This window comes from Rana temporaria, chromosome 3 (assembly GCF_905171775.1).
Source record: "Rana temporaria chromosome 3, aRanTem1.1, whole genome shotgun sequence".
In the NCBI taxonomy this organism is placed as follows: Eukaryota; Metazoa; Chordata; class Amphibia; order Anura; family Ranidae; genus Rana; species Rana temporaria.
This window is the reverse complement of record NC_053491.1, coordinates 214,124,578-214,151,542: the sequence shown is the minus strand read 5'-3', so window position 1 is coordinate 214,151,542 and position 26,965 is coordinate 214,124,578. Positions and strand designations below refer to the sequence as shown.

General features: G+C 42.4%; 1 protein-coding gene across 1 annotated transcript in view; it reads left to right on the top strand.

The window, feature by feature from the left end:
- Positions 1 to 26,965, top strand: part of LOC120930418 (dynein heavy chain 3, axonemal-like) — a 530,045-nt gene that overhangs the window by 483,715 nt on the left and 19,365 nt on the right. Inside the window, exons 29-33 of the mRNA XM_040341605.1 lie at positions 3,406 to 3,504; positions 14,050 to 14,232; positions 18,899 to 18,991; positions 21,089 to 21,268; positions 21,374 to 21,484. Coding sequence (XP_040197539.1) covers positions 3,406 to 3,504; positions 14,050 to 14,232; positions 18,899 to 18,991; positions 21,089 to 21,268; positions 21,374 to 21,484 — 666 coding nt within the window. The remainder of the gene's footprint in view (positions 1 to 3,405; positions 3,505 to 14,049; positions 14,233 to 18,898; positions 18,992 to 21,088; positions 21,269 to 21,373; positions 21,485 to 26,965) is intronic.

The following is a 26,965-nucleotide window of genomic DNA, read 5'->3' as shown; positions in this document are numbered from 1 at the left end:
TGTCATTTCAGATACACAATACACGTTTTCTCCTGATGAGCGACAAAACGTCACGAAACGCGTAGAGTTAACAGATACCTTAAGTTCAACTATGTGTCACAAATAGTATTTCCATATTGCATTATCAATATTTTTCTGTCTCTGTATTTCTGTTTATTTTCATTCGTTTTGTTCATTACTGTATGGACCTGTTTGTACCATACACCAAAATTTATTTTATATTCATACAATTAAGCTGTTCAATTTTAATTATGTGTACCCTTCTATTCTTCCCTGTTATGGAGTAATTTAATAACCCTTAACCTAGTACCTACCCATTCTCTATGTACCCTTACAAAATTGTCTGAACAATAGTATATGTTAGCCAATTAGATAGTCACCAAGTGAAATCAAAATATATAATTTATTATAGATATGTTCACTATTATACAAGCAATAAAACCCTTATCCCACACATACTTCATTTAAAGTCCCGCCCTTTTTGTTCTCTCCTTATCATACAAATATAGGGATGGAGGTAGCTGACTACGTCACTACCTTATTTAAAGTCCCACTCAATCTCTCTCAATTATAACCAAATCAGGGATGGAAGTTTGTGTTCTGGGACTCCAATTTTATTATTAAGCTCTCGCTTACATCTATTGTTGTTACTTATTGATCCCTATTTTCTTTGTGTAATTTTTTTGTTGTTTCGTTTATTATGTGATTCGATGAGCCTATTTTATTTGGTTGCCCTTCAATTGTCCAGCTCATTCATATGTTTTAGTGCGGGTTGTGCTGGGGCCTGTGGATCTTGCTGCTGCATGCCCCTTGCGTGCTTTGGTTTCCTACACGGGGGCTGCGACGCGCACTGCCTGCTTTTCCTTCTCCCCCGCCCTAACTGGCGGGGGAGTATGGGCAGGCACTGCGTGTCGACGTCACACCTTGTGCGCCAGTAGTGTGGCATCACTTTTTGTGGCCCAGTCACGCCGTCTCACATTCCATTTACGAGCGGCGGGGTTGATGTTTTGGTACCAAGCTGCCAGGTGGCTCTTCCGCATTGGTTTAGGCGCCTCAATTCCCCCACTGCTCGCGTGTGTGACGTTGACAGGGCCCTTGGGCGGCAGGAATCATATATATATGGACACTATCCATGGGCTATTCGGGCATTTGGCTATTCCTCAAATCCCAGCACAGCACTAATAGTACCTCATTGATGGTGTCAGTGAGAGGAAGGGTGCCCTATTAATGGTGTCAGTTGGAGGAATAGTGTCCCAAGGGCCGGACAGAGGCAAGAAAAGGGATGCATCTGTCCTCCAGGCCGTAGTTTGGAAACCATTGCTCTATTCCTTCAGTAAAAAAAATAAAACGCTCTTAAATGTGTACTAAAAGAGTAGCATTACTAATTATTAATGATAAACAATGTCTTGTTTTGTAAAATCACTGTTATCTGTAAAATTGTAGTTTGAGGAACAGATCTTCCATGTGACATTTCCAAAAAAGCCATGGTTGTTTCAAACCTACCAATAAACATCAAATGATCCAATCAGAGCCGATAGGAGCCGTTCGCAAATGTTTGGAAATACTCCTTTCTAGAGCCTTTCCAAGGTTTTCCAAGTTCATACGAGCTGTCCCCGGGCCTTTCCGAGTGTATCTCCAGCACCCCCCCACCTCTGGCCACATGTGGTTTTGCATGTGGCATTGCATGCCATTGAAGTCAATGTGGAACAAATTATTTTCTTTCCATTGACTTCTATGGGGAAACTCACTTTGATATGAAAGTGCTTTGGATTATGAGCATTCTCCTGGAACGGATTATGTTGGTAATCTAAGGTTCCACTGTACGGTTTCTACTCTATAGTGACCAACAGCAACTTACCTGCCATCCCTGGATGCTAACATATTTAGTTACTGCCACCATATGAGTATCTCTTTCCGTGCCACATTTAAGTAGGGGGGTCATAAAATTAAAGAAAATGCTATACAAATGTGGCTCATCTCAGTGGGAGATAAAGGGTGACACAAAGAGGCATGCACCTTTACTAAAGTACAAAGCATACTACAAGATGCTCTACTGTAAGACTAATGCCGCGTACACACAATCGAAAATTCTGACAAGAAAACCGTAGATTTTTTTTCGACTGAATTTTGGCTTAAACTTGTGTTGCATACACACGGTCACACACAATTCCGACCGTCAAGAACGCAGTGACGTACAACACTACAACGAGCGTCGGAATTGCATACAGACGATCGGAATTTCCGACAAGAACGTTTCCTGTCGGAAAATTTGAGAACCAGAAAAAGTCTGATGGGGCCTACACGCGGTCGGATCTTTTCTTGTCGGAAATTCCGACCGTGTGTACGCGGCATTAGGTAAGGCTGTTCTTCCAGACTTGTCAGTGCATTTTCAGCATCTAATGGTGACCCATGTCACAGTTATTAAATTGAAAAAAAAATGTCTTGTGGCTAGAAATGTTCCTTTTTATTGTTAAAATGTAATAGCCTTTGACTGAATGCTGAATTCATCTTAATGTATGTATGCATAATTTTTAAGTCACCTTTTAAAAACTTGCTAAAATTAAATAACTTGTGTCTCTATCAGTGCTATCTCTAAGGCCCCTTTCACACTGGGGCAGTACGTGTGGTGGCGGTATACCACTGCTATTTTTAGCGGCTCTATACCGTCGGAATTGCCGTGGAATTGCGGCGGTATTCGGCCGCTAGCAGTGCGGTATTAACTCCCGCTAGCGGTCGAAAAGGGTTAATACCGCCGGCAATGCGCCTCTGCAGTATTACCGCGGTGTCCCCTTGTTTTCAATGGGAAGGAGCGGTATACACATCGCGCCTCTCACCGCTCCAAAGATGCTGCTTGCAGGAGATTTTTTTTCTCCCGCCAGTGCATTGCCTCAGTGTGAAAGCCCTCAGGCTTTCATATTGAAAATGCTGGGGCAGGAGTATTTCAGGCGTTATTTATGCGCTCTTTTCAGCGCTAAAACGCCTGAAATACTGCTCAGTGTGAAAGGGACCTAAATTGAATGTGCAAATGATAACATCACATATTGATGGTCTTGGAGTATTATTTTGAGTTACAGCAAAGAACAAATTTCAATGCAGCTGCATGAGCTCCAGCTAAATGGACTTGCCTGTTTTCCTTCATTGCATAGTTATGCTTCTGTTAAACTTTTTTCACTACCCAAGGAGGAATGTATATTTTAGATAGTGGGGGTTCCATTGCTTTTATTGTAAATAGAGGAGACATTACTGTTCCTTAAAATTCTTACTTTATTTTTAACTGTACAAAGTCAAATCCTTGGAATCGAGGCACTGTAAAAAATGTGATTTTTTAACCACTTTATTTTGACTGCGTCTATTACAAAGTGCTATCTTTATATAACTTTGTAATGTCATCTGTCTACTGTCTAGACAAGTGGAGGAGGAAAATCAACATCTGAAGTCGTCCACGAACTTATAGATGACATTCTGTCAAAAATACCAGAGGATTTTAATGTAGAGGAAGTCAAGGTACCCATTATGTGTTTCTTGGAATAAGTGTATGAAACATTGTTATAGAGAAATATTATTTTCAGTGTCTTGTCAGATTTTCAGTCATTAATATGATATATTTAAAGGTTTCTGTGTGTGTTCTCTAAAATCTAACTGTTGCAATGCAATGTTAAGGTCTCAATTCATCCAGGGAAATAGAGGTGCACATCAAGGCTACTTTGGAATGTGGCCAAAAGATAGATTTTTAGGGTGATTTTATTAAGTAGAAAACAATGTTTCATCCTCCACATACCAATACACTTTACATAGTTTTTTTGTTATCTCTAGGACCACAGTTGGAAGCCAGTCAGTTTGTATAACATTTTTAATACTGTAAACCCAAGAAATAACGTCATGCATTCAGGTCTCATCATTTAATATTGATATGCCATCACAGGGGAGCAGACACTTAAATCAGAATCATGAGTAAAATAAACAACATACATGATGTAGTCAGTAAATCGCATTTGCACAGCAAATTTCTCTCCATAATATAGTTTTTATTTAAAGAACACAGAGTATCCCTGAATCTCCCACTAGGGGGAGACATGGGAATATGGGGGGATTTTTAACATGTCACACATAATAATAAGCAATATAACAATGTTCTTAAAAACATTTATTAGTCCATAAGTAAAATTTGAAAACACAATCTAAAAACATGTGAGCAATGCTACAAAGTTTGTTATACAACCAACATAGTCAAAAGCGGTGGTGGGATCAACACGTTCACCCAGATTGGGCTTTTTCAGGATCCACTTGAAGTTCACACAATATATTAACTGATGAATAATAACAAACATACATCAGTACATCATTATTACATATGCCTCGGATCTGTTCGGTACGGTACGCTATTTTGGGTGTTTCCATTATGAAAGTGTACCATAAAACCGAACCGTACCGCACCATTCTGGGTCCTGCTTCACATGTGGGGCCATAGAAAATGGAACAGTTTGGTTAGGGCGGACCTACAATACATTCCACTGATTGATGGACACCCTAGGCATTTTTTCTAAACCCTGTATGGCCCCTGACAGTCCGACTTGCAGTGGAAACACTCACCAGAATAGACCGGTCCATTCTAACCGTTCCAAATTTACTGACCCAAACCGTTCCGTTCAGTGGAAACGAGGCAATAGTGTATCTACTAAATGTTTATTATATATAATTAACAAAAATAAAAGAGCAAAATATACAAAAACATCAAGAGACAAGCACCCTGCAATCAGAAGAGACACAAGGGAAAAGGGAAAACAAGGAGAGAGGAAAAGGGGAAGGGAGGGAAGGGGAAAGTGGTAAGGGAAGGGGTAAAAGAGGGATGTGCATTAAACACTCTGGAGATGGCAAAAAGGATAGACAAACTGAGGAGACAAAGGCAAAAGTATTGTATACTTGGCTCTTCTATTTTTGTTCTCTATATGTAATGAACATTTTGTAGGTACACTATGTAATAAGTATGTACTGTTTGTATTATTCATCAGTTAATAAATTGTGTGAACTTCAAGTGGATCCTGAAAAAACCCAATCTGGGCAAAACACGTAGATCCCAACACTGCTTTTGGCTTTATTGGTTGTATAACAAACGTGGCAGCATTGCTCACATTTTTAGATAGAATATTCACATTTTAACTATGTACTAATAAATATTGTTGCTTTTAAGCACTTTGTTATTTTGCTTATTATTATGTGTGGCACGGTAACAATGCTCCATGTTCCCGTGTCTCCCCCTGGTGGGAGATGTGGGGATACATTGTGTTCTTTAAATATTGATTTTTGGGGAATGTGCCACCATTTTCTACTTGCACAAGTTCTCATACTCAATCTTTTTTAATTTAGTTTTTATACTTGCTGATTCTGCCAGTAGATCTGTTATTTTCCCACTTAATTTAACAGGCCCTACTATCCATGAAAAGTTTCATTTAAAGCTGGGACAAACAATATAACTACAAGGGGTGCTTACAATGGTTGGCTTTTATTAAATTGGCAAAGAAATCAAACTGTTGCTGTCTCAGCGTTAAAGGATATGTTCACATTTGTAATATGTTACGTGTTACATGTGCATTTAGGGTGTAAAACATATAACATGTTATAGTACAGCACCTGCCTGCATTCCCCTCTTCCCATCATGACAGCGGATGGGGGATTCACTCCCCACACACGCTGTCACAATTTAGGAATTAGGAAACAGCGAGGCCGCAGGCAGACAACTTGTAGTTCTCAATTAACTGCAAGGGTGCTGGCAAGCGCTCTTGTAGTTCATTGATTCTTCCTGTGGTTTAGTAACAGTCTGCCCATACAGGAGGTATGGACAGACAGCTGACTGAGCATCTGCAGGATCACGGGTGCAATGCTTTACATTGTAAAAAAAATTATATATATGCACATTTTTATTTACCTGCAAAGTATAGTGTATTTATTTATTTTATTATTATTTTTTACTTATTCTTGAAGTGCTGGGTGAAGTTAGGCATTAATTAGATATTTTTTTGATTAATTGAACTCCACTTTAACACTACATGATCTGCTAAAACTACCCTGTCCACAGTGTAACAGTGTTGCTGTGTGGTTTCACTGCAGCATTAACAGCATTGCCACCCTGTTGAAGGAAGTAAAAACAATGGGCCTGATTCCCAAAAACCTGTGTAAATTTAGGATTATCTAACTTATGTCATTTAAGTTACGGCGCCCTAAGTTGGTGTCGTAAGTACCGTATCCACAGCGCATTTGCGCACAAAATTGCGCCATCCTTAACCTAAGTTCCAATGCGTAAGGCGTGGTTATGGCAAGTGGGAATGAAGTGGGCGTGCTTCATTGTAATGAACAGTGACCCCATGCAAATGAAGGGCCGGCCGTACTGCGCATGCGCGCACGAATCTGGACCTCACTGCGCATGTGCAGAACTTTGGTCATCGCAATCAGTGAGATAGGTAAAAGGCCAAGCGTACTTAGTTTGAGGATCGCCCTGTGTCTAAATAGCCCCAGTCAAACACACTTCTATTGCAAAAGTATTTCCCTGTGTTCCCTTCCTAAAGCAAGTTGCTTCTGCTTTGAACGTTTGTCAGTGTTTGTTGGTAAGATTTGTTTGTGAGAAAAGTGTTTGTGGAGTTGGAGTGTATAGTTGGTGTTTGTTTTGGCTAATTTGTTCTTTGTTTTGATTGTTTGTTTTTGATAAGTGTTTCTTTTTTGGTGTGTGATTGTTTTTTGTTTCCCTTTTTTGCCTGTTTGTTTTTGAATTTATAGTAGCTGTCTGTATTTTTTATTTTTTTGGCTTGTTTTTATTTTCTTTGTTGTGTGTGTGTATTGTTGTTTGTTTTTTGGGTGAGTTCCCTGTTGCTGGGTGTTGTCTGTCATGGCTCCCAAGCGCAGGAAGCTAAATTTTACACTGGCAGAGAAGCATATACTTGCTCAGGGCGTCATTAAATATGGGCGATTTCTCCATGGCCCTGAGAGCCACAACACCACCCCGGCCAGGAGGAAGGAGATCCTTAAAAATATTACCGATCGGATCAATGCGGCGGGGGGGGGAGACCAGGACCATCGCTGGAGTTCAAAAAAAGATCAATGACTTGAGGAGCGTGTCCCGGAACAAGCTGGCAACGCTGCATGCCCATACCAGGGGCACTGGAGGAGGGGGACCCTGCCCAGTCAGGATGAGTGAGGAGGAATGGGCAGTGGCCCAGTGTTTCCACCCACAGCAGGTGGTGGGCCTGCCTGGCTTTGAAAATGATCCTCTTATGAGGACAGGTAATTTTTTTGAATTTCTATCTGGTGATTAGCATGTGTGGGTGGGGGAAGGGAAGATGTGCCAAGTGTGTGGATCCACCAACCTGTGATTGTTTTGTGTCCTCCCCAGATGGCCAGGAGGTTGCAGCCCCATCAGCCCAGGAGGTTGCTGGGTCATCAGCCCAGGAGGTTGCTGGGTCATCAGCCCAGGAGGTGGCAGCCCCATCAGCCCAGGAGGTGGCAGCCCCATCAGGTCAGGAGGTGGCAGCCCCATCAGGGCAGGAGGTGGCAGCCCCATCAGGGCAGCAGGTTGCTGGCCCATCAGGGCAGGAGGTTGCTGGCCCATCAGGGCAGGCTGCTGCACTACCCCCAAGACAGGCTGATGCAGAGTCCCAAGAAGGGCAGGATTCGCCATGGGAGGGGAGTACCTACAACTCCCCTAATTTGGATGTTGAGTGGGAGGAGGATGAGGGGGAGGAAGATGACAATATTGAGATTGGGCAGCAAATCATGATGGGCCAAGATATGACCTTTGAGTCATCCCCTGAGGGAACCCCACAGGCGCCCAGCAGTCAGGCCACCATCATGGGTGGCCCCTTCCAACCCTCCTCCAACATGCAGCAGCACCCATGGCTCACTCCAACTCCTCCTCCAAGGCCACAAGCCTCAGGGGCAAGTAGGAGGCCGACCCCGGAAACCAGGGGGGGGTTTGTGCGTCTGCCGGTCAGTCTGTTGAGGGAAAATGTCCGGCAGACCCGCAGTCTGTCTGAAATCAAAAAATCTATGACCAAGGTGGAGCACAGCCTGGGTGCAATGAGGGAGTCACTGGGTGAGGTGGCCACCAACTCAGTGGGGGTCATCACGTGTTTGTGGGACCTGAAAAACGCAACAACAGGCGTAGCCCAGGAGGTGACTGCCCTCACCCAGGCTGTGCAGGCCAATACCCGGGCTGTGCAGGCCAATACCCGGGCTGGCCAGGCTAATACGGCTGACATTACTTCCTGTCTGACAAGGATAGCCGTTGCCTTGGAGGGAAGGCCAGCAGGAGGACAGACACCAGGGGAGGCTCCTTCTTCCCCTGCACAGACCCCCCCATGAAAATACTCCCTCCCCTGCACAGACCCCCCCCCCATGAAAATACTCCCTCCCCTGCACAGACCCCCCCCGCGTGAAGATCCCCCAGTCGGCCTTGGCCGTGGCCGTGCCCGTGGGCAGCCCAGAAGGAGCACTCGGCAACATCCTTAAGTTGCAGGGGTACTTTTGAATTTTTTTTTTTTTTTTTGATACTGTACTTATGATTTGGTTTATGTGTGTGAATGATGTGTGAATGTGGGGGGGTGGCATTCCTGAAAACATAAGGGTGTCACCCTCAGTTTTGGTGGAGTATGGATCCCCAGGACCAGGGAGAAGTCATCCTAGGTTCCTGAATGGTGTATGAATGCACAGTGACATAATTGGAGCCGTGGCGGGGCGTTACTGCTCCCAAGTACCAAAGGGGGGGGGTACTTGGATCTAATCCAATTCGATGTGCATGTGATGTGTCTGTGCTAGGGACCACAGTGACGCGCATTCATGCATTCTCATTGTGAGATAATTAATGTGCGTTTTGTACCAAAAAAAAACATTCTCATTGTCATATAAGTAATGTGCATTTTATGTGCAAAGAAAATGTTTAAAGGTCACATAATCTCTGTGATTTTTTCTGGGCAAAGCAAAAAAATACAGATAATTAGGGTCCATTTACTGGGCAAAGATGCCTTCAGACAGTTGTCTCCTTATTGCCTGGCCCTCAGCAGACCGGGTAGAGGGGTTTGGGGGGGGAGGATTGCCTGGGTGGGGGGTTAGGTCAGGACATATCTCAACATGCAGGCCCCTTCTCACAGCAAAATTATGGAGGATGCAACATGCCCCAATAATTTGGCAGACAAAGTCTGGGGAATACAAGAGTGTACCCCCAGTCTTGTCAAGGCATCTGAATCTGGACTTGAGAAGGCCAAATGTCCGCTCTACTATTGCCCGGGTCTGGATGTGCACCTCGTTGAATTTGCGTTCTCCGGGTGTTTGGGGGTTCCTAAAGGGGGTCATCAGGTGGGGTCCCAACGCATATCCAGAGTCACCTGTAAGGGAAAAGACAGGAGGATATTAGTCATGCATGTGCCCCTTGTGATGTCTGCATCATGGGGGGGGGGGGGCATACCTGACACCAATGTCACTCACCAATCAGCCAGCTGTCTCCATACACATTCTGCTCCAAGTCTTGGTAGATCTTGGTCTGCCGTAGGATGTAACTGTCGTGGCACGACCCTGGAAACTTGGCACAAACGTGCCAGATGAGGCCATGGGCATCTACGATCACCTGGACGTTGATCGAATGCCAGCCTTTCCTGTTTCTGAACAGGTGTTCAGTTTCATGGGGGGGCTGTAGTGCCACATGGGTGCAGTCTATCGCCCCGATGGTCCTTGGGAAGCCAGCAATGCTGTAGAAGTCTGTCATGGCTTGCACATGCTGCTCCTCCTGGGTGGGCATCACAAACTGGTTGGTCATGCGCCGCAGTATGGCAGGGACCACCTGATGGACACATCTGCTCATTGTCGACTGCACCATCCCAGCCAGACCTCCAGATGCACGCTGGAATGATCCACTGGATAAAAAAATGGAGGGTTGCCATCACTTTATGAAGAGGTGTCAGGGCATGGGAGCGTCTGGTTGGGGTGATAAGATCCTCATGAAGTAGTTGGGTGATCTCCAGGATGGCCTCCCTATCAAACCTGTAGTTGCCATACACCTCATAATCTGGCATTTGCAAAAGATCACGCCGTGGACGATAAACTCTCGCCTGTGCCCTCATCCTCCTCCTCTGTGCCCTCCTCCTCCTTTGTGCCTGTAAGGCAGCAAGTGCCGTCAGAATCATAGCTGGCCCTGGCATTTTTCAACAAAGATCCTTCTCAACTATAGCTCTAAGCTCTAGTCACTACCTACAGCAAACCCTTCCACAGCAGGTGTAAAATTAGGGCTGGTTTTATAATGTGGAAATTTAGTCAGGAAAACTAACAGGTGTGCACAGGGCGGAAAATACGGCGCACACACTTAATTTTGAGAATCGCCCTAACTCCCTCATTTGTATCTTTGCCTATCAAAAACAGCGGCGAGGCTAGCGTAATTTGCACCCGGGGATGCGCAGGCGTAACTAATTTAAGTACGGCTGAAAATACGGAAATCTTTGCTTAACTCGTTTTGAAGATCGTGCGCAAATATACGCGCCGTGTAAATTTAGAAAACTTGAGTTAAGTCTGCGTATCTCTTTTGGGAATCAGGCCCTATGAATCTAGTAGTAAAGACAAAACCTGACAGAGGCTCTAACTTTTCCCCTCTATACTTAAATTGACTCGTGCTATCCCTTGTGTTATCCCATCAAACTATACCTGTCCATTGGTTGTGATTATTTAAAGTGGTTTTAGACCACTTTTAAAAATGTACTTGTCTGAATTGAGAGCTTTAAGTGCCACTTTTGTTTGCTGCCTCCTTCCTCTGCTATCAGCATTAATCACTTCTGACAAGTTTTCCTAAAAGCAAGAGAAAAATGGTAACAGGGGAGGGACCTCCAGCTGATTTACAGCCTCAGCTCTGTTCCTGTGTGCTGTATGAAGTGTGAAGGGGGTTTGTCTCTTCCCTTCAATCATCTGTCAGACCTCTCCTCACTGACCTCTGCAGAGTTTAAATTCAGCTCTCAGACCCCTTTTTTCTGAACTCTCAGACAAGCCTTAAAATTCAGCACTTTAAGTGGGTGCAGAGAAGAAAAGGATTCAGATAGACAGGTACAACTTATGTAAGAGTAATGGTTTAATCTCTGTGCATCACCTGAGGCTAGTCACTTCACTGGGTATATGTAAGGGTTTACAACCATTATAGGTTTCCACCGCTAATAAAAAATAAAAAAATCTAGCCAATTAATATCATTGTATCCAGGCAGACTGAACATAGTTAAAGCAAATATCCACCTTGTCCCCCGCTCCTCTTGAAGAGTTGCCACTTTTGAAGAGCGGGGGGGAGCGGGTACCCGATTTTAATAGGTACTCGCTCCCACTTATGTTCCGACTGCCTAGGCGATCAGAAACTGAAGTTCTCCCCTCCCTGCAGTCTTCTGGGATGCTAACAGGTCCCAGAAGACTGCATAAACCAGTCACAATGCGCAGCGCTACTCACGCATGTGCAGTGGGCACCCAGCTGCGAAGCCGCAAGCAGTCAAAGCCGGGTGCCCATAGTGAAGATGCCGGCCCTGAGGAATGAAGATAGCGGGTGCGACCGAATGGGGTGAGCATACCGGTAGATCATGGGACAGGTGACTGGCTATTTTTTAAAAGTCAGTAGTGACAGTTTTTGTAGCTGTTGGCTTTTTTTTTCACAGGTGACTGGAACTCTGCTTTAAATATTGCACATCAGACTTCAGAAGTAAAGTAGATATTAACACAGAGCCTTAACAGCTGTTATCTAGGGATTTTGGAAGAACTGTGACATGAGACAGGGAGCAAAAAAGAGCTAACGATAGTCTAAATAGTCAGGTATGAAAGATTTTAAAAAATGGGATGGCATAAGGAATATCAAGGGTCAGTTCAATATCAAGGGTCAGTTCAATTAATTGTTTTTAATTCATGCTGTGTCCCCATAACAGAGATTTCCACTCACTTCCATCATGAAGACTGGTAGCAATTGTTACTATAGTAATTTTTAGAAAGAATATTGTCTGAAATAATTGCCCAGTCTCTATAAGAAATAGCTGCAAGCTTATCACGTACAATCACATAAAAATATATTCCCAGTAGATATTACAATGCCTACATGATGAAAACACACACCAGCTTATTTGTATGTAAACCCAAATACTGAGGTTGTGAACATTTTATACACTTTTTAAATTGATAAGTGTAACTGTTTTTATGAACACCTACTTCCAATGCTGACAGACGGTGGTCACCCTTTGTTTTTATATATATTACTGCAGTCATTTACCTCTGTTGGTTGATTGATAACCGCTCATATTACTTCTCAGCTGTGCCTGAAACTTTCTGTAATTGTAACTTCCATTTTGGCTGGACAGTTTGGTTTGTGACATAAAGAGAAACAATAATGCATCTATTGGCAGGATCAACAGGTATTAAAATGATGGGAAAACCCAAACTCATGGGGTTGCAGTAACACCTGAATCGGTCACCCAATTACATCATTGAAGAGTTTTTTAGGAACTGTCAGACATCGGAGCTGGCAGACGTGGGAGCCTTTGTCGAGACCGGAGGTTTTTCTTTTTTTAGGTCGTCTGTGGTGGCGGACATCATGATTAACTATGGATCTACCCCGGGGACATTTTTTGATTTTTGATTTTTCAATAAAGGACTTGTGTTGTGTTTTTATTTACATTTTACGCATTGTTTGGTAAATGAGTAGGGGTATGGCTATGTTCCCTCTATTCATTCACATGGGGGAGCCGGGATCTGGGGACACCTGCTATAAGATTCTGATAAGACCCCTGCCCACAGACCCCCACAACCACCAGGCAGGGTTGTGGGGAAGAGGTAATATAGACAAAAACTCACCCAAGCTCTAGGATGATGAGCTGAATAACGCTGCTCAGGCCATTGTGTCCCATACATCAAAATTGCAAAAAAAAAATCCGGCAACTCGACTGCTTCTTCTTAAATTTTTATTGAGCACAAACAAAAGTGTGACATCAAAGCTTTTTTTCTCAATAAAGATTTAAGAAGAAGCAATCGAGTTGCCAGCATTTTTTTTTTTTGCAATTTTGATGTTGTGGAAAAGAGGTCCTTGTCCCCATCAACATGGGGACAAGGTGCTCTGGGGGGGTCACCATGTTGAGGGCATTTGGCCTGGCATGGTTCAGGAGAGGGGGCCCTCGCTCACCCTCACCCCTTTCCTGGCCTTAAATTCTATACCAGACATGAAGGGTCTAGTATGGATTAGGGAGGGGGGGCGGTATGGATTGGGGGGACCCTGTTTTTTTCTTTATTTTTCATTGCCAGCATTCTTTTGTTTATATTTCAGCTGTCAGTGGGGAAGCCTGCTGACACCTGATGAGTCAACGGTTGTTAAGGACGTGGAGGCTGGCTTCCCGGCCCGCTCCTTAACAACCAGCTACTCTTCACATTTTTGATTTTTCGACCGATCCAAATTCAAATCGTTCCAAAAATGTGGAATTTGTTAGAAATAATTACGAAACAAATCAATAAAACAAAATTAGTAACATAAAGTTTCAATTTGAAACAAAACACATGTCTGAATCTAACACAATCCTCCCCCTGCACCTCAACAACTTCCTTTGGAGACAAGAATGGCACTTCAAAAGCATATGGACAGCAAAGCATATTGAATCCCAGTATTCTATACTCTCTTTGCTCTCCCTACATGACTGTATAATATGTACATCTACTTTTCAATGTATCTTCAGCAGTCAAAATGTTACTGAAAAACCCATGAGTTTGGGTTTCCCTTTCAAACCTTATATTTATGCTATAGATGAACTGCATCATAAATGTGCTTTTTATTTATTTTGCCTTTAGTTAAGTATAGTTTATATAGTTAATAAACAAAATACCACATGAAAACCTTAAAGTTGCGGGATTTATGTAGTTTCATAAAATAAAACCAAGCAGTATCTGACAGCAGCTAGACTATATTGATTACTATTACAAATTGCTATACGTTGTTTTATAAATAAAAAGTTTTGAGCATCTGCAAGACCTTTTCTGCACCTTTCTAAAGTACAATTGGCTTTTTCTTTCTTCCAGAGACTTTATCCCACTCAGTACACAGAATCTATGAACACAGTGCTGGTTCACGAGTTATTGAGATTTAACCGCTTGACCTCTACCATTCGCATGAGCCTGCAAGATTTAAACAAAGCCATTTCTGGTCTATCTGCGATGTCAAATGAACTTGATGATTTGCTCAATAGCATGACTGTGGGTAAAGTAAGTAATTTGTGTGTTATAGTAAGAGTATCTTAAAATATGGCTCACCCATTGGGATTAATATGCAAGTGCTGTCATAGTGCATTAGGATTCTCATTACTCATCTTTCTGTCTGCACATTGCAAAGAATCTTTTTCACACTCCGGCTTCCTCATTTCACATTCCTCTGAGACAGCCATGTCTACTTGGTAATTATGTTTTAAACACATATTGTTATCTCTTCCTGTATCAAAGGCCCTCCAGATTCATATCTTCTCCATTACATGCACAGAAACATACAGTGAGATCTATTAACCATAAAGAAATAAAAAACAAAAAAAACAGTCCATAATTCAGTGTCATGGAAAATTTGACATTCAATTTAAATGGAAGCCACATGGTTAATTTTATCAATTTGTTTTTAAGAAAAACAATAAAAAAAATCATGCTTAGAGGCTATGTCCTATTCATGTTTATTTCCATTACAGTTTGTAGTCTCTCAATAATTCCTAACGCATAACATGCAACTGAGGGCAAAATAAAAAATGACATACAGCATAGATATGCAATTAGCGGACCTCCAGCTGTTGCAGAACTACAAGTCCCATGAGGCATAGCAAGACTCTGACAGCCACAAGCATGACACCCAGAGGCAGAAGCATGATGGGACTTGTAGTTTTGCAACAGCTGGAGGTCCGCTAATTGCATATCCCTGACATACAGTATATGTTTCATTCTGTACTAGCAGTAACAAAGCCATTTTTGTTTACCTGTTGATTCATCAAGTAGATCCCCTTTTTTCCCACTTTTTGTAGTGTGGTGACAATGCAGTTCCTATTCTGCAGCGGAACTGCACAGCAGCAATGTCGCCCGTTGGAAAGAGTCTTTAGCTTAACCACTTACTGGTACGCTCTTATATGTCCTCCAGTTCTTGCCACTTGTGCATGACCCCAAGGCCATCCAGCAGTACGATCTATGATCCTTTGGACATAGCAAATCACAGATCAGGGTACAAAAGACAAAAAAAAAACACACAGCAACCGAAAAAAAGGGTATACAGCACTAAATGTTATTTAATGCTGTGTTAAACACTTCACTACACTAACACACTACACTGACACTACACTATACTCACACAATATACTAACATTACACTAACACTCTACAGTCTGAGTGGAATGTTATGTAATGCTGAGTTAAAACGGAGTTCCACCCAAAAATGGAACTTCCACTTTAAGTGTAGATGACCACCTGACATGCCACATTTGGTCTCAAAATACCAACCTAATCGTTCTCTTCGTTGTTTGCAAGACCTCCTGCTCTCTAGCTCTCTCATCACCTCCTCCCACGCTCGCCTCCAGGACTTTTCCAGAGCCTCTCCAAGCCTATGGAACACCTTACCCCAATCTGTCCACGTATCTCATCTTCTATTAGCTTTTAGACAATCCCTAAAAAAAAACCTTCTTTTTAGAGAAGCCTAGCCTACCCACAACTAAAAACTGTATTTTCATCTTGTCCATCTGATCATCCCCCACAGCTACTACCCTTTGTTCCACTTGATCCTCCCTTCTAGATTGTAAGCTCTAACGAGCAGGGCCCTCTGATTCCTCCTGTATTGTATTGTCTTCCCCGATGTTGTTGGCGCTATATAAATCCTGTATAATAATAATTATGCAATTTTTTGTTAGAGGAGCTGGGACCCTGTTTTTATGGGCACCCAGCTCCCACTTCCTCCCTGGCACCGCAGTGCCAGAAGGAAGATCTGCTCTCCCCCTCCCTCCCTGCAATCTTCTGGGACCTGTGACGTGTTTGCCCGGCCAATCACAGTTCGCAGTGTGGCTCGCGCATGCGCAGTGCACGCCCAGCTGTGAAGCCACAGCCGGGTGCCCACAGTTACAATGCAGGTGCCACGAAGAGAAGCGAGGCTCCATGCACCTGCATCGCTGGACTGTGGGACAGATGAGTGTCTGATAATTAAAAGTCAGCAGCTACACTTTTTTGTTGCTGCTGACTTTTAAATGGGTGGAACTCTGCTTTAAACACTGCACTACCCTAACACACTACACTGATACACTATACACACACACTATACTAACACTACACTAAAACTCTATACCAGGGACGTGCAGTCAGGGGAGGCAGGTGAGGCAGGGCCTCACCTGCCAAGAACATAAAAAATAAAAAAAATATGACTTTGAGGGTCGTAGCTCAACGACCTGGGGGATATGTAGCCTAAGTTGCTACCCCGCCACTGGTAAAAAATGTGGGGCTCCTACAACCTATGGTTCCAAATATATGGGGCTCCTTGCGCAGCCTGGCAGAAACTAAATACAGAGCAGCCACTTTAAATACAAGCTGAGACACTGTTTTCAGCAGACTGAGAGGTTGAGCTCACAGTGCCTCTCACTTCTTGTCCGAGGCAATGAGCTTAATAAACAGGTTGGAGTCTTGGACCAATGGTAAAGTACCAATGGTCCCAGCTGTCCAATAAAAATGCTGCAGTGGAGGCACGCCATTCACTGCAACGTCATAGAAGGGGCATGTGTCTAAAAGACAAATGCTCCCTTCCAGCCCAGCTCTCTTAACTAGAAGGAAAAAAGAGGGAGAATAAGAATCTGCTGCGTGCTGAAAAGGTACTGTTATATTCAAGCTAAATCATATATTTATATGCTATATGTTATAATATAACTCAAAATATGCAACCTGTAGAATTTTTTAAATTGGGTATCAATTTACTCGGCATCATCTTTCACAATATAAAAAAAAATTGGGCTAACTTTACTGTTGTCTTATTTTTTAATTAAATTTTTATTTTTTTTTCAAAAATGTGCGCTTGTAAGACCGCTGCACAAAAAGGATGTGTCAGAAAGTATTGCAATGTCCGTCATTTTATTCTCTAGGGTGTTAGAAAAAATATATATAATGTTTGGGGGTTCTAAGTACTTTTCTAAAAAAAAATGATTTTAACTTGTAAACAACAAGTTTGAAAATAGGCCCGGTCCATAAGTGATTAAAATTGCGCACACTTGTGGATTGGCGCTAAACTTCAGTACTTGTAAATCTCCAAAGGAGACGCTTTCAACATTATTACAGGTTACATGTTTACAGTTACAGAGGAAGTCAAGTGCTACAATTATTGCTCTCACTCTAACGATCGTGGTGTATGTAACCTGTGTGTATCTGGCTCTGATACTAGCCAGTGCCTCACCAGACACTGACCTCACCGCACGTCCCTCCTCTACACTCAGAGTCACAAAAAGTGAACACACTAACTCGATAGTAGCAAACTGAGCCCTGCTATCTCTACTCCAACACACTGCAAAAGCTTTCTATGGGAAGGAACCGTTTATAGTGTGGGATGGGACTATAAGCACTGAGGCGTGATTGGAGAAAGTAATCATCACTTTGTCCAATCAGGGCTCTGACAGTGCTCTGGTGCCCTAATTGGCAAAGCAGTGCATTTTGGGGCGCTCGGCAGGCGAACATATCGCTGAGCACCCGCAAATTCAGGTGTTTGCTGAACGGGTGAACAGGCGCTGTTCATGCCAAACTTTTGCTCGGCTTGAACTGTTTGCCCAACACTAATCTTGAACAGTATTGCTTGTGGGTTTTCTATAGCCAATCTTTTCCCCACTGCTGACTTTACATTCCTTGTTCTACAATGTGTCTTTGTTTAAAGGGTGGCTATCCTGGTAGAGGAATTGCGTCTTGATAGCAGGCAATCTGATGATTGGTGGTGAAATATTCAAGAAACAGCAAAAGAGGTTGATGAATCCCACATTTACTGAATAAATAGAGCAGAAGCATGAAGATCATTGCACTGCAGGGTTTCAGATACCATCTAGGATAAATGTGAGCAACACAGGGGTGACCTCACCAAATCTCACTTCAAATTCTATGAGATTAGCAGTCAGATGCACAGTGTCTTAGATGATCTAACACATTCGATATACAGCTTTGAGGCTGCATATGAGGAAGTACATTGCTATTTTCTGGAGTAACTCAAGACAAAGGGTACATTTACAGGGCAATGTTTAGGCACAAATAATATTTATAAATGTTCCGTATAACATAATACATTTTCCATTTTTGAGCTATGGTCTACCTTAAGGTGATTGTAAAGTTTTTTTTTTTTTTTTAAATAACAAACAAGTCATACTTACCTGCTCTCAGCAATTGTTTTTTGGACAGAGCAGTCCCAATCCTCCCCTTCTCAGGTCCCTGCCGTCACTTTCAGCTCCTCCTCTGCTTCATGTGCCACGATTTGATTTTGCTTGATTTGGTGGCACACATATGGGTTTGATCCCAAGGTGGGAACAGACAGTGTGGCTCGGCCCTGCTCCTTCATCACTAGATTTGATTGACAGCAGTAGGAGCCAATTATCCAATGAGGATAAGAGAGAGCAGTGCAGCTCTCAGGCACAGCACTGGATCAAGACTGTGCTCAGGTAATTATTTGGGGGTATGCATTAGGGTAAAAACCTTCAGTCTTTACAACCACTTTAACTGCTATATTTCTTACAAAATGCATTTCGGGGATTCCTTTAGTGCCAGACAGAATGACTTTCAAAATGTTTTGCCTTTTGAATAAAAAAAATAGCCTTTCTATATTTCACAGATTTACAGTGCTGTGAAATGTGTGTTATGGTCATTTCAAAATGTCTCATTTTTTTTCTTTTGCCTGTAGGTTCCCACTGTGTGGTCAGCTAGATCATATCCTTCCTTGAAGCCTTTAGGTGGCTACATAGCAGATCTTTTACAAAGACTGAGCTTTTTTAAGGTAAGATCTTAGCAGGAACTGCAAGGCGAAAAAAAGTCATCTGAACCGCAAAATAAATATTTTCTCCAATGAAAGTAAAGTGTCTTTGCTGCAGAAGTGCTTACATGTGCATAAACAAAAAAACTTTGAGATAGAAACTCTTAAAAAGATCTACATTTTATGAAAAGTGAAGCAGCTTTGTAATCTCTAGCGTATAAAGCTTTCCATGTGAATTAAAAATCTCTGTAGCAACAGCTGAAAATACCCTCATTTTGGAAGACGTATGCTTCATACTATTCCTGCAATGGGAAATGTTTGCTCTTAGCTTTACGGTAGTGAGACATTATTTGGTTTAGGATATCTGAGTTGTCTGGGCAATAATTTAATACAGTGTTTACACATCAAACCCTTCTATAGAACGATGCCAAGGGATGGTGGGTGACAGAAAGCTACAATCTTCTCAGGAGCTGAAGTAAATTACAAGTTTACTGTGGTGTGAGTCATCTAAATCCTTCTTCAAACTGTGCTATGCCTACCTTCCATGAGCTTTGTGGAGCCAGATGCTGCCTGGAAATTCAGTGTTAACTGCTGCTATCCTGGCACAGAATATACTCAGGATGCTCACAAGTTAATTTTTTTCTTATTATCTTGGTGTGACTGACCTCAGAATAATTAACAATTAATATCAGTAATCTTTCAGGCAGAGATTTAATTTTAATAATTTCAATAGTTTTGTGCCCGAGACCAAGCTATATCAAGGACAAAAATATACAAGTTACAAATGCTGAAACAATTGTGTTATTGCAGGGAACACACATTTTCAGGTGTTTTTTTTGCCTTATAATTTTGGTATGATTACATAAATGTTCCATATATATGAGGTGTGTCTAAAATGGTTGGTGAATGGTCTGATATCTCAACGGTAACATGGACCAGGTGTACACACATGCACATGGCTATCCACAGACACGTCGAGAAGCATGGAGTACACATGACCGTCAGGATAAACCCACTATGGGCAGTTGAACATAGTCAGTGTACGAGGTAGGGTCACAGTGCAATGGAGTAATGAATGTATATCAAGTTCCTGAAGACAAAAATGTTGGTGAAAGTGTACGGGATGGAAGCCATGAGCAGACAATGTGTTTACGACTGAGGATGAGCCACGTTCAGGTTGTCCGTCAACAAGAAGAACCTCAGACATGATCGAGCTAGTGCCACAAATTCTGGCACGAGATTGGTGGCTGACTCTACTATTGATGGCGGAGAAATAGAGAATTAGCAAGGACATGGTGTGCAACATCGTCTATGAAGATTTGGGTAGTCGGAAGATCTGTTTCCTGATTTGTGCCCCACAAGCTGACAGACGAACAGAAAGCAAATTGGATGGGAATAACATTTTGCAAACATAGCGGCAATCCAAGAATGTGAGACAGAGGTTCAGCGATTGATTCCTAAAGAGGCCTTTGCTGGGGTACTTTCTTTGTTAAAGGGGCTATAAAGCTTTGTGTTTTTTCCCCTTAATGCATCCTATGCATTAAGGTGAAAAAACACCTTGCACTCTCGGGTCCCCCAACCACCCGTTTTACTTACCTGAGCCACGAAACTCCGTGGGGGCTTTCCTGCAATGCTTTCCCCAGCTTAAAGTGGCTCTTCATTGGAGATTGATAGCAGCACAGCCATTGGCTCCCGCTGCTATTAATCAAATCAATGATGTGGCGCACCAGGGGGCAGGGTCGAGTGACACACTTGGCGGCTATGGCCGCCACTGTATCACACGAGAGCGCGCCCGCAAGCCAACCCCCTTGGCAGAGCACTTCCCAGATGGGGGTTAGCTCTTGCAAGAGGGAGGCGAGATAGCTGCCGAGGGACCCCAGAAGACGAGGATCAGGGCCCCTCTGTGGAAAATGAACCTCACAGTGGAGGTAAGTATGACATGTTTGTTATTTAATTTTTTTTTAACCCTTACAACCCCTTTAAGCTAAGGTCATCTGAACTCACAGGTCTCTTTATTTAAAGCTAAATCGAAACTTTCAAGGCAAATTCAGACTTTGAGAACTTAGCCTTTAATGGTTATTATTGGCGAATAGTGAGATTCTTTTTATTTTGTCTTCATAGGAGTGGATTGAAAGGGGAACACCAAATGTTTTCTGGATCTCTGGCTTTTACTTTACGCAGTCTTTCCTGACGGGTGCACTGCAAAACTATGCCAGAAAATACAAGATTCCTATAGACTTATTAGGCTTCCAGTTTCGAATAACAGATCATGATCATGCAAATGAAATTGACTCATCACCGGTAATATTTTTTGTAATTTAAAAAAATAGGAATAATGCTATCTGCTATTAGTTTCATTTTAATCTAGTATTTTACTAAATTTACAAGTTTCTATTTTAATTGCAGTCTGATGGCACATATATCAATGGCTTCTACATGGAAGGAGCAAGGTGGGACCGTGAAAAACATGTGATTAGTGAATCTTTTCCTCAAATTTTGTATGAAAGCATGCCTATTGTATCCTTTTTTATATGTGTATTTATTTTACGTGTTAATTTTAACTGTAATACAAAAGGCTTTACTTTCTCTAAAACTAAGTCCTCCTATCCATTACAGGCAAAGAAGCTCACATCTAACCTTTTTGTTTAACGTTTCATGCCCCTGATGGTGGTTGATTCCGAGCATGCGTAGAATTTTTGTGCGTTGAATTGTTCACACACGGTCGGAATTTCCAACAAGAACTTTTGTTGTCGAAAAAATTAAGAACCAGCTCTCAAATATTTGTTGGCGGAAATTCCGACGGCAAATGCTCGATGGCGCATACACATGGTCGGATTTTCTGACAACAAGCTCACATCGAACATTTGTTGTCGGAAATTCTGTCTGTGTGTATGCGGCATAAGAGTTTAAGTCTGTTTCATCCTAGGACACTAAAAATGTTGGAGACTGGTGAGGTGATGGTCTGGTCTGTCCCAGTATGCTCCAGCAATCTCGCTTTGGAGATTGGACATGGTCCCAGGGGTGACTCTCCACCTATAGAGGGTCTTGGGCTGACGGTTATGCTTGGATAACCACATGCATCTGGGATTCTGATATATATTTCTCCTGATGAAGCTGTAGATCTCATCAGTGGCCTTCTTCTCCGCCCTCTTTGCAAATAATTTATCGGTCTACAGCATTATTTATGGTCCATTTGGCAACAGATCAGTTGGTTATTTTGATTTACAATTGTAACGAACTTGTAGAGGGCTGGATATTTGTTTTGGGTTCACATATATTAATGATTATCATAACTCTTTCCCTTTTTTAATAAGTGTTTTAAGTATATATTTTTTATACCATGGAAAAATACTGTATAATTATGTATGTTGATATGTGGTTGTCATTTGTTTGAAACCTGGTGCCTTAAAAGCCCAAGTGCTTAAAGAGGAGTTCCACCCAAAAATGGAACTTCCGCTTTAAGTGCTGGTGACCCCCTGACATGCCACATTTGGCATGTAATTTTTTTTTTTGGGGGGGTACCCTGTTTTTACAGGCACCCAGCTCCCACTTCCTCCCCTGGCTCTGCAGCGCTGGAAGGAAGTTCACCTCTCACCCCTTTCTTCCTGCAATCCTCTGGGACACATCATAGAACCCAGCAGATTGCCCAGCCATTCACAGTGTGCATAGCGGCTCACACATGCGCAGTGTGTGGGCAACCACAGTTAGAATGCCGGCGCAGTGGAGAGGAGGGAAAGAGGAGTGATGATTCGTATTCCCGCATCACTGGATCATGGGACAGGTGAGTGTCTGATTATTAAAAGTCAGCAGCTACACTTTTTGTAGCTTCTGATTTTTAAATGGGTGGAACTCTGCTTTTATAGCCAGATTCAGGTATAGTTACACCGGCATATCAGTAGATACGCCGTCGTAACTCTGAATCCGCGCCGTCCTACATTTAAGCGTATGCTCAAACTGAGATATGCTTAAATGTTGCTAAGATACGAGCGGCGTAAGTCTTCCTACGCCATCTATTTACGCTGGCAGCTAGGGGTGTGTACGCTGATTTACGCCTAGAATATGTAAATCAGCGAGATACGCCTATTCTCGCCCGTCGCAGTAAAGATACGCCGTTTGCGTAAGGCGTTTTCAGGAAGAAAGATAAACGACCAAAAAGATGGCGCAGCCAATGTTAAGTATGGATGTCGGAACCGCCTTTAAATTTCACGTCGCTTGCCTCCTTTGCGTAATTTGATTCAGAATAGGGCTGGGCGTAGGTTACGTTCACGTCGAAAGCATTGACTATTTGCGACGTGATTTGGAGCATGCGCACTGGGATACGACCACGGACGGCGCATGCGCCGTTCGTTCAAAATGTCATTTACGTGGGGTCATGCTTTATTTGCATAAAACACGCCCACCTCTTCACAATTTGAATTAGGCACGCTTACGCCGGCACATTTACTCTACGCCGCCGTAACTTAGGACGCAAGTGCTTTGTGAATACAGCACTTGCCTCTCTAACTTGCGGCGGCGTAACGTAAATTACATACGCTACGCCCGCACAACTTTAAGCCGCCGTACTTGAATCTGGCCATAAGTGTTTTTGTACTTGTAAGTCTTTCCTATCAAAATGTCAGCACTGATAACTGTCCTAATTCTCCAATATATCCTAGAAAATATTATTTGTAATCCAAAAGTTTTAATCTGATTGGTATCTTTGAAGCGGCACTTAGCAAAGGCACTTTAATACATGAAACCTTATTACTTCCCAGAGGGCTCTTAAGCTCAGATCAAGTTTTTATAGTAAAGTTGAAATCTAGTCAGATATAAAAACACTTATTAATGCAGCTGCGTAATCATTAATACCTCATTAAGTGTATTTTTAAATGTAAGTACCCAAATCTAACCTGGTATCAGCCTCTTAGGGTTTCTGTATAGCAAAGCAGGAATATGAAAAAAGTAGCAACACAAGGTGGGTTATTTACAAAGGGCAAATCCACTTTGCACTACAAGTGCACTGCAAGTGCACTTGAATGTGCACTTGGAAGTGCAGTCGCTGTATATCTGAGGGGGACATGCAAGGAAAATAAAAAACAGCATTTTAGCTGACACGATTGGATATTAAAATCAGCAGAGTTTCCCCTCATTTCAGATCTTCCGCTCAGATCTACAGCGATCTACAGCGACTGCACTTCCAAGTGCACTTTTTAAGTGCACTTGCAGTGTACTTGTAGTGCAAAGTAGATTTGCACTACCCAAGGGGCCAGATTCTCGTACATACGCGTATCTTTGCGCGGGCGTAACGTATCCAATTTACGTTACGCCTCCGCAACTTAGACGGGCAAGTGCTGTATTCTCAAAGCACTTGCTCCGTAAGTTGCGGCGGCGTAGCGTAAATCGGCCGGCGTAAACCCGCCTAATTCAAATGTGGGACAGGGGGGCGTGTTTTAAGTTAATGTTATGTGACCCGACGTGATTGACGTTTTTCACGAACGCCGCAATCCGTGGAAATCTCCCAGTGTGCATTGCTTCTAATACGCCGCAAGGACGTATTGGTTTTGACGTGAACGTGAATTACGTCCAGCCCCATTCACGGACGAGTTCCGCAAACGACGTAAAATTTTCAAATTTAGTTGCTGGAACGACGGCCATACTTAACATTGGTATGCCGCACTTACGCCACCATATAGCAGGGGTAACTTTACGCCGGGAAAATCCTAACGTAAACGGCGTAACTGTACTGCGTCGGCCGGGCGTACATTTGTGAATTTGCGTATCTAGCTGATTTACATATTTTGACGCGTAAATCAGCGTACACGCCCCTAGCGGCCAGCGTAAATATGCAGTTACCATACGACGGCGTAAGAGACTTACGCCTGTCGGATCTAAGGGAAATCTATGCGTAACTGATTCTAAGAATCAGGCGCATAGATACGACGGCGCAACTCAGAGATACGACGGCGTATCTGGAGATACGCCGTTGTATCTCTTTTGAGAATCTGGCCCAAGGAGTCTATCTCTGGAATCTATAAAAACTGGTGCAGATAGATTTTGCAAACGTGTCTCTTATGCATTCTAAAAGTGGTGAAGAATGCGCCAAATTCATGTATCTGTCTATAATTTGTACTTGAATTTGGTTCGTGCTGCACCACTTTTTAGAATGCACTTGATACACTTTCTCTAAATCTGTCTGAGCCAATTTTTCTCTCTGTATACCAAAAGTGAGTTTGTTTGGTCTAATTAGCTCCACTTTTACATTTGGCGCATTCAATGTGAAAGTGATGCATTTAATGAGATACAATGTAAAAGTGGCACCTTTAAACAACTTCAATACAGGGCATTATTATACCCTTCCTGCCCAGACCAATTTCTCCCATGCTACATTGTATCCAAACAATTTTTTTTATCATTTTGTTCTCACAAACAGAGCTTTCTTTTGGTGTTATTTAATCGCCGCTGGGTTTTTTATTTTTTGCAATATAAGCAAAAAAAGAGAACATTTGGAGAAAAAAAAACACCTTTTTTTAGTTTCTATCTTAAAATTTTGCAAAGAAATAATTTTTCTTCAGAAATTTGGGCCAAAATGTATACTGCTACATATCTTTGGTAAAAATAACCCAAATTAGTGGATATTATTTGGTCTCTGTGAACGTTGTAGAGTCTACAAGCTATGGTGCAAATCATTGAAAAATTATCACATCTGACGTCCTATCATTTCTTGAGACCCTAACAAGCCAGGAAAGTACAAATACCCCCCCAAATTACCCCTTTTTGGAAAGTAGACATTCCAAGGTATTTAGTAAGAGTCATGGTGAATTTTTTTTACACAAAATTGTCATAATAACAAGTTAGTTCTCTCACACAGCACATGCATACTTACAATGACACCCCAAAATACATTCTGCTGCTCCTCCTGAGTATGGCGATACCACATGTGTGGGACTTTTACACAGCCTGGCCACATACAGAGGCCGAACATTGAAGTAGCACCTTCAGGCGTTCTAGGAGCATAAATTACACATCTAATCTCTCAACTACCTGTTACACTTTTGAAGGCCCTGGAGCACCAGGACAATAGAAACGCCCACAAAATGATCACATTTTGCAAAGCTAACACCCCAACGTATAATCTATGAGGCATAATTAGTCTTTTGAACTGTTCATTTTTTTTCAGAAGTTTATTGAAAATGTGGAAAAAAAATTAAAACATTTTTTTTTTACACAAAGTTGTTCATTTATAAGATATTTCTAACACATAGCATGTACTGTACATAGCAAAAATTACACCCCAAAATACATTCTGCTGCTCCTCCTGAGTATGGTGATACCACATGTGTGGGACTTTTACACAGCCTGGCCACATACAGAGGCCGAACATTGAAGTAGCACCTTCAGGCGTTCTAGGAGCATAAATTACACATCTAATCTCTCAACTACCTGTTACACTTTTAAAAGCCCTGGAGCACCTGGACAATGGAAACGCCCACAAAATGACCCCATTTTGGAAAGCTAACACCCCAACATATAATCTATGAGGCATAATTAGTCTTTTGAACGGTTCATTTTTTTCCAGAAGTTTTTTGAAAATGTGGGAAAAAATTAAAACAATTTTTTTTTTACACAAAGTTGTCCATTTATAAGATATTTCTAACACATAGCATGAAAAAATTACACCCCAAAATATATTCTGCTACTCCTCCTGAGTATGGCAATACCACATTTGTGAGACTTTTACACAGCCTGCCCACATACAGAAGTCCAACATCCAAGTAGCACCTCCAGGCGTTCTAGGAGCATAAATTACACACACAAATTCCTGCCAACCTATGACATTGTTGAAGGTCCTTCAACAATGCAGCCAAAGTAGTGCAGCCAAAGTATTGGTCCAGGCAGCAGACAGGAACATCAAGTTTAGGGCCTCGGTCAGAAAAGAATGGGGACAGGGGTAGAGGCTTCTCCTACCCAAAATGCTTTGAAGCCTCCGGGCAACCAGACCCTGTTCTGGGAACACAGAAA